Source organism: Halictus rubicundus, chromosome 5, assembly GCF_050948215.1.
Source record: "Halictus rubicundus isolate RS-2024b chromosome 5, iyHalRubi1_principal, whole genome shotgun sequence".
Classification (NCBI taxonomy): domain Eukaryota; kingdom Metazoa; phylum Arthropoda; class Insecta; order Hymenoptera; family Halictidae; genus Halictus; species Halictus rubicundus.
The window spans coordinates 4963504-4972203 of NC_135153.1; the positions used below are offsets into that span (position 1 = coordinate 4963504).

The 8700-nt window shown below is 38.7% G+C and overlaps 1 protein-coding gene across 1 annotated transcript; it reads right to left on the bottom strand.

Annotated features, from left to right (window-relative positions):
* Positions 1-598: 598 nt before the first annotated feature.
* On the bottom strand, positions 599-7097 carry LOC143354587 (uncharacterized). Its single transcript, XM_076788839.1, has 3 exons — positions 6944-7097; positions 1001-1150; positions 599-842 (listed from the first exon to the last, which is right to left on the bottom strand). The coding sequence occupies exons 1-3, from the start codon at positions 7095-7097 to the stop codon at positions 724-726; spliced, it is 423 nt and encodes a 140-aa protein (XP_076644954.1). The 3' UTR covers positions 599-723.
* Positions 7098-8700: the final 1603 nt, after the last annotated feature.

Sequence of the window (8700 nt, forward strand, 5' to 3'; positions counted from 1 at the left end):
CGGTATTTGAGCTCAAAGTTTGCGAATTCCATGCCAAATTGAGGCCAAACCTTGGCTTCGTTATAGAGGGCAGGTCGGTCGCACTAAAAGCGGACCTAACCTTGCTCTAGGAGGAAATATCGGGCAAAATCGGAGTTTCCTTTCCGTAGGAGGGAAAACGGAATTAAATTATTGAAAATACATGAAACTTCAAATTATATAATTTAGAAGTTTAAATCAAATTCCGTTTCCCTCTCACAACAAGGTTTACTCCGATTTTGACCGATATTTACTCTTAATGCGACCGACCTGCTCTTTATAACGGTTTTGTTCCAATTAGACATGGAAATTGCATGGAAATTGCATGGAAATTTCTTCTTTCATTTGCTCGTAAAATGTGATACAAACATTCCAGAAAACTTGCTCCAAACTTAATAAGACGTAAAAAAGAGAGAAATAAACTTCTATTTGGCTCCTCTATGCTGCAATGCGTGCAGACAAAATTTTTATTTTGCATAAAGATCCGCTGGAAGATTCAGTTGGAAGTACGTGTATTACTATTCGACTGCGAGTCCTTATGCAAATGTACAAGTTTCGGTGTTTCTTTTAGTACCTAGAGCGGGTTTGCAGCTTAAATTCGGAGTTTGGTCTCGTTGCAAATAAGCTAAAACATCCATGGAACCCTGGTTGCTATTTTTTCTTTCGTTACATCTGCCTCTGGTCCCATACGCTACGAGCACATTATCATCCGGGCGACGAAAATTGTATATCATTTATCGGCGGGGACGGCATAACGAGCGCAGCCACGCCATACTTTAAAATCCTGTTGGCCCCGTTGTAGTCCCCATTTCTCGCGGTGGTGCCTGCGGATTGCATAACAAAAACGATTCGCGATAATAACGATACGAGAGCTCGGGAGGGGGGGGGAGGGGAGAAGATCCGTGGAAGAATCCGAAACGACGACGACGACGACGAGCCAGAACTTTGACCATCTTCGCGCCACGTTAATGTCTCTACTTACTCGAAACTGCTACTGGCTGCTGGCACCTTTCTCGTCCTCTTTCCTCCTCGTTCCTTTCGCCCCGTTCCTTCTTTCTCGGCCGAAGAAAACGAGGAGTTCGCGTGCGTGCCTTGAAGCTATCTAACAGAACAGGGAGGTGATCCAGGGAAGCTGGGGAGAAGGGATAAACCAATATGCCGAGGCCGGTAGCGAAGACTGCGTGACACGTCGGACGCGTGCGTGTGCGTTGGCGCCAGGCCGCATTCTCGCATTCGTTAACGAACACATCGAGTTAGCTCCCTCCGCAGCTCGTGCCTTCTCCTCCCTCGTATCGAACCGATCGTCCCCCCCCTCTCCCCCCCCCCTCCCCGCCCCAACATCTTTTTCCTCGTGAGACCCCCCGTCCCGATCCCCCGCGATATTAAGAGCGGTCACGGATCCCAAATTTGCCATCGCATCGACGCGACGACGGCGGGAGGAGGGCGGGACATCGATTTGTCCTCGTCCCGTTTGCACGCCACCGGTACGTGGTAAAGATGACCGGTTTTTACCGGCGCGAATCGGCCGGCAAACGTCTTTCGAAGCGCAGTTCTCAAGAAAAGAATCGTCATCCAACAAGCCTGCCTGCCTGCCTATCGTCCATGCCTATCGAATCGATACGCATTGTCCCTCATCATCGCCGGTGATGTAATTTCCGTTCACCGGCGGCGTTCGGTGCCAGCCTTGTCCGGCATCGTCGACACCGTTCGTTCGGTATCGTGATAGAACGATGGCCGACCAGATCGGTCCAGATATGCCGGCTTTTACCGGTAGTCGACTATCGGCCCGCATCGATATCAACAATTCTTGGAACGGCCGAAAATACACTGTGCGACGACATGACAGCTCGCATTAGGATTTACATGATTCTAATTTATTTTGATATTGCAACCGAATATACACCACTTCGGGATACGTTTAATAACATACGCATACAAGACAAGTCAAATTGTATTTCAACCCTTGGCACTCGAATGGCGACTGTTAGGCGCCACTAAAAATTGCTGTATCGTTATTAAAAATATTTTTTACATTATTAAATTTATTTGTATTTGATCAATTACTAAACGCTTCACAACAAATTCAGTTTTTAAGACGGACTAAAAAGTATAAAATAGTTTTTCCTAACCCCATACGGATTGTCTTGAAAATTTGTGATTGTGAATTGTTAATAGCTACGAAAATACTTGTAAGATTTAAAACGAAAAACGTGGGGCGCAAGATAATCGTAAGGAATGTAGAGAGTAGCTGCTGTTGAGAATACTTACACAACTGTTCATATTATTTGCAGTGCAATAAAATTGTTAGTGACTTAAGTGAACTATTCGTGTATCAATTATCTATTGCATGCGCCCCACGTTTTTCGTTTTAAATCTTACAAGTGTTTTCATAACTATTAAAAATTCACAATCAGAACTTGTCAGGACTATCTGTATGGGGCTAGGAAAAATTATTTTATACTTTTTAGTCCGTCTCAAAAACGTGGTATATTAAACATTTCTTTTATTCAAATAATTATTCGCTTATAACTCGAAAACAAAGCCGCGTATGACATTTTCGTAAAGGAAAAAGCTTGTTAGAATAATCCCAAGAATCATACCTTTCAAGGAATTGAAAGATTTTTCAGACACCCTGTACATATATCATATCTAGGCGTTGCTGCGAGCCAGTTAATGTGAAATAGTCTTAATTCGTCCTAAATACGTAACTAAATACGTAAAGAATTATGACTAGACTGCGGATTTTTATGCAAAATAAAATTTGTCTGTATTAATTTGCATATAGGAACTACATAGACGTTCATTTCTTTCCTTAATAATTTTATAGAGTTGAAAACAACGCTAGAGTATTATTAAATCCTTTAAATGTGTTCACTATTTTCTATTCGGTTTATTAATTTTGGTCATAAACGCATAAAATCCACAGTCTACGATATTCTCGAAAGTATAAAATAATTCGCTCGAATTTTCAAAAACAAACTATTATTTCCAGGTGGTACGTGTATTTCTACTTTGACACTTCGCATTCGATGTGCCACGTCTTTCCGACATCCGATGGGTCTTATATTTTGTATAAATTATTTTTCTCTAAGAACTGGAACAACTTTAAGGCGCAGCGTTCTAAGAGTTTCATAGTTGAAAGACAAGGCTCGATCTAATGGAGAAACATCGCTGTATTCCTTTTTCTTCGCCGTTTCGTCCTGCGACGCACGTAATTTCTTGACACGTTCGCGTCCGTCTTTGTGGTCAAGGCGAGATTCATTTAATGTCTTTGGCTGATAGAGCGACAGACGACGCTGCCACGGAATCCGCGGAACATTAATGATACGAGCCGAGCGTAAAGTACTTCAAGTCCTCGTCTCCGCGACGATGATACACGCTCTCTGGAATTCATAGAGGTGAACGCCGTGTCGCACAGTAGACCGTCTCTATAAAATAGGCGGTATTGATTCTGAAATTGTCATGCCATGAAACAGGTTAAAATTGGGTCTTTTCGTAAGCTAATATTTCATTGAGATAGACTTTACAGGACACAGCCTTATATCTTATCATCATTTATTATTTATCATTTATTATAGAAATGAGAATGTCCAATTTTAAACTGTGTAAAGGTTAAGGGAATTTAGAAACATCAATGTATTATTTTCGACTCTATCGAATGATGAAAGAAAGGTAGAACTTTTTACTTGGCCCCAATTTCTTACGATTAGTGTACAAAGTTTCTATTTTGCATAAAGATCCGCAGTCTACTGATCACGTTTGTTAAATAAATAATAGTCAAGTTTAGGTCTCTTGAAGCAACGTTTTCTTCGCGTTCCGTTTCTAAGCGAATATTTTCTTGTCAATTGAGAATCGATTTTTATAGTACAGGCATTTATATATTTCGACTAAAAAAGTTTTTATATTTTTTACCTCCTACTAAAGTGGCAATTCACTACTATACCTTCACATAAAATAACGTTCGATATTATTTACATTGTACCAGGATAGGAATGTTGTAACTTTTCCGGTATGCGTAGGTATACCAAAAAATTTTCATTATTATATTCAGGAAACACTCTTTAACTATTTCCCTCCGAAGGTATGTTCACAAGACATTAACTGCTTAAAATCACATTCGAAGTCAACTAGCAAAGTTGACCAACTAGTTTCAATTTCTTAGATTGAAACACCCCCTATAAGGGTAGTTTTACCAAAGCAATTTTAAACCCCTAAAACCATTCTGTTTGTAATTAATTATGTTTAATTTATAAACATGCATTTCTACAAAAACGCTTCATCTATGTCTCCGTAGATTCGCGATAAGGTAGAGTGACCACGTTACCGACAAAAATAGGTGAAAAATGGTTTCATGTTTTTGTCCTTATATGAGAATATTTTTCGCTGGGAAAGGGCTCATTCGAAAGAGGAAGGTTCAATCTAGCGCGCGCTGGTCATGAGCTGACGAGATTATGTAGATATTTGGTAATAGAAGAATTAGAAGTAGGCCAACAATTTACGATGTATATGCCGTGGAATCCATTCTTATGCCATTGGATGAGTTTTCTGGATGAAATCGAGAGCAGCGCGCACTAGAAAATATCTCCAGCTACAAATTGAGCTATATTTTGTCTTGATTTTCTGCGAAATAAAGCCAAAAACTTGAAACACGTTTCTGGCGTCAGAATTCCTCATATCGATAATACAGAGAAATAATGTGACAAGTTTAGTCACAGACTTAATGATCTTAAGTCAGTGGCTGAAAGCTGTGAACGGAAATTATGCAGCAGTTACCGACCTGCTGACTCTGCAAAAGTCACGTGACTACCCTTGAATCTCAAATACTGAAATCTCGAATTTGACTGAATAATTACTTTAAAAAAATAAAACAACTATTGAATGGCCCATTCTCCCTCCAAAATTCGAACATCCTTCAAGATTATCCAGTTGTTAACCACATTAGAAATAAATATAAACTTCCAATGGAATGAAAAAATTCACTCAACGGCGAAGAACACCAAAATGCAATTATTTCATTTATAAATGATATACATTTCAGATATCATATATAAAATGACTAACAAGGATTCTTATCAAACCCGTAAATTCAAAAAATTATAAAACTTTGTGCACAAATAGAGTAAGTTATTCCTAATACAACTCTATCTTTTTCGTGCTATTTCTCGCATTGAAAGGGTGAAAAAACAGTTCTTGAATAATTTCAATATTTTGATGGCTGATTTCACCCCTTTAATATGAGAAGTAGAAGTATAAAAAATAGGGTTGTATTGGGCATAACTTACTCTACTTGTGTGCATAGTTTCATAATTTTTTAAATTTACTTTTTAAATTTATAAACTAAAGTGGCCAAGAAGAAACGTATAATCAGAGACATGTATCGAGACATGAATTTTGCCCACCATTTTGCTGTTCTGGCCCACTGTGGCGCCGGGCGAAAATGTGCGTCGCGCGTGTGCGTATCGTAAAATATTTGCTTTCGCTTCAATGAACCAAGAAGAAACGTCCACGCCGTCGAGGCCGGTAATTAATCGGTATCAGTTTACAATGATCGAAAGGGAGTGTCAGGAGGGCACTTCTGACGGTCCCGTAATTAATGTCGGCCACGAAGTTAATGAGCGAATTGCGTCAACTAAATTTCTCGTTGCTTACTGAAGCTTCTCAATTAAATTGAACGTAGAAATCGGCTGATCGATGACATGGAAGCAAAAGGGAATAGAACAAATACAAACGCTGACAAAGGTTCTTTTCATGTCGTTTCACTTGTAAAGATAAAATTAATAGGCGGCGTATTTTTATTCAAAATAAATAGTTTTGAAGCTTTGTAATGACTAAAATTTTGTCAACCTTCTTTACAGATTTTATAAGCGTTCCATATCAGACATTTTCTACAATTTTTCTTACTATAATTTCAAATATTTGAATGTTTATCAGCACAATTATATGTATTTATTCCTTCGTTTACTTTTGGCAAGCTCTGAAATCAGGTGTTCCATATTATCATCCTTCACCACATCTGGTAAGCTCTTGCAGCACAAACTGCTGTATGTTACTGTTAATTTTACGAGGCTTGTCCAGAAAGTATCCTTTCCGTGAATACATCTGTGTACCTGTGTATACTATTTTACTATTTTACAGCAGAGCTGTTCAACGACTGCCCGTACGGGCAGCGATTTTCTTGCCTTGGCTTATACAGAACGACGGGGCATGCCACGCCTCTGTGGACACCAAGCCACGCCCCTGCGAGCGAGGCTGCTGTATTTGTCACACGCATTGTCACAGCTACGTGGCTAGCTACGGGGCCAGCTCCGGCCTACCCCCACTCTGTTAAGTCACTTGCTAATAGCTTTGCCCATACCTGGGCCCACGGGCATCTGCGGGCGCCCTTGCCCGCTAATGGGCATATTGAGCAGGTTTGATTTTGGACGGAACCTTCATAAGTGACCATGATAAGCAGTACGACCCTGGTGATGCTCGGTCAACAAGACAAACAATTGTTGTAACAGTCCAAACTTGTGAGCGTCACATTTCAGAATGACCGAACGTGTCGAATCACCTGCCTATTCGTCACAAGTTATGTTCCACTTTTTTTATAATTATGGCGTGCTTCTTTACACGAGAGCAGGTAGTATTGGGGTAAGGGACCCAATTACTGCGAGGGTGCCAATTACGGTGCCTATATTAATTATACTTAGTTTTAAAACATAATGAATATTAAAAAGGAGATATTTTAATGAAAAAGATTTAATATCTGTTTTTTTTTAAATATTCATTATGCTTTAAGAATAAGTATAATGAATATAAGCACAGTAATTGGCACCCCCACAGTAATTTGGTCCCTTATCCTATATACTTGCATCGTTTCAGGGTTTCGCGTTGTGTGAAATATCTTGTAAAAGTCGCGTGTCGAGTACGCGCCAGTTCTAACACCTATCTAAATCTTCAGCTTCGCTCTTAATAGTCGTATCCGTTCTCTGTTGCGTGTCCAATCTCAGTAAAGACCAGTAGCCTTGCAGCAACGGTGGGAATGACACTGATAAGAATGGTAGCGACAACAATAATCGTTTTACAATAAAGAACATCGGTTCTGACCGTAAAGGTTCTGTCCGCGAAAACAAAAACGAAAGAACAGGGGAATGAAAAATGAGAATAATAACGAGAATGCCAACGTCGATAACAGTACGGTGACAAGAGAGTTATGGTAACAGCAATGGCAATGAAAATAACTGTGGCAATAGCTGTTAAAACGATAATCTATTGCATCTGCCATCTGTTAACAGATTTGTTAAAGTCGTAACAATTATTGTTAATTTATTCAATTTAGTATCATTAATATGTATGAGTAAAAAGGAGAGAAGAAAATCTTTTTGCACACCACAGGAAAATCAAAACAATATACGCGAAAAAGCTGTAAGAAAAATAAATTGATGTGTACGATAATCGTTAATGAACTAAAACAAATGAACAAAATTTTATACCAAAGAACACAAGCGAGAAAACATCTTAACGCAATACCTACCCAGCAACTATTTAATAGTTTTCAAAAATCGTTGACTCATGGTTACGAATTACTTGATAAATTTTTCAGTAACAACAGTAAATTCACTCGTAAAACAATAGATCATCTTCAGCATTATTTATACTCGGCACTTCACCTATTAGGCACTAATTCATACAATTTTTCATTCAAAGGGAAGCCTACGAATATTCTTTTAAATGATAACCTTGAGGTTGTATTCTGATTATCGAGGCCATTTTTGCACGGATTTTATCCAAAGAGACTAATGAACCTTTTGGATCGGGATTTTGCACACATATTTATTAGTATTTGAAGTATACGTGTGATATTTTTAAAGTCAAAATAATCAGAATTACATGGGTTTTACATTTTTTTTATAAAGAGTGTGTTGAAAAACGATTGCGATGATTCTGTTGATCGGGAACAAAAAAATAAAGTTGTTTATTAATGAGTATGAATGCAGTAATGGTCCGAACAGAGAGAGAGAATTAAAAATCTTAATTATTTACAAAATGGCGACATTTTAAAGTCAAATTACCGATTTTCTTGATATTTTTCGGCCTTTAGCACAATAAAAAAATAAGATCAAATTAGTGGATTTTAAAAATTTCGGTTCGTGTCATTATAGGGTACGTGCTGTAGATTCTCTAAAAATTTCAAAACGATTCAACTAGAACTTGATATATGGTGGCAATCGTTTCGAGAAAAACGCGTTTAAAGGTTCAACTATCAATATGTCGCAACGCGAGTTGCATTCTTCAAACACCTATAACTACGTTAATTTTACGCATTCGAACAAATCCTTTTGTACACATATTCTGCAACAGTTGTGCTCGAAGGAAATGCAAAAAAGTAAAATCGATTTTTTTGAAAATGAAAAAGCAGAATTCCCACTTAAAAGAAATGATTTTGCTGTTGCAAAAGTTGTTGATGAAGTCTGTAACAATGGCTTATAGATTTTGAGAAACTATGAAATAATTGCCGGTATATGCCATGTTAACGGGACGAGCCACGTAGTACAACCGATGCATTCAAGTTCGCAACTCGTGTGTAGGTGGCGCAAATATAGTTGATTAACGAGGTGGAGGAAAAGCTTCATAGAGCTGACATTCCGGAGCGTTCTCGACGGTGTTCGCACACTTTCAGAAATCCATCGTCTCCCTTTT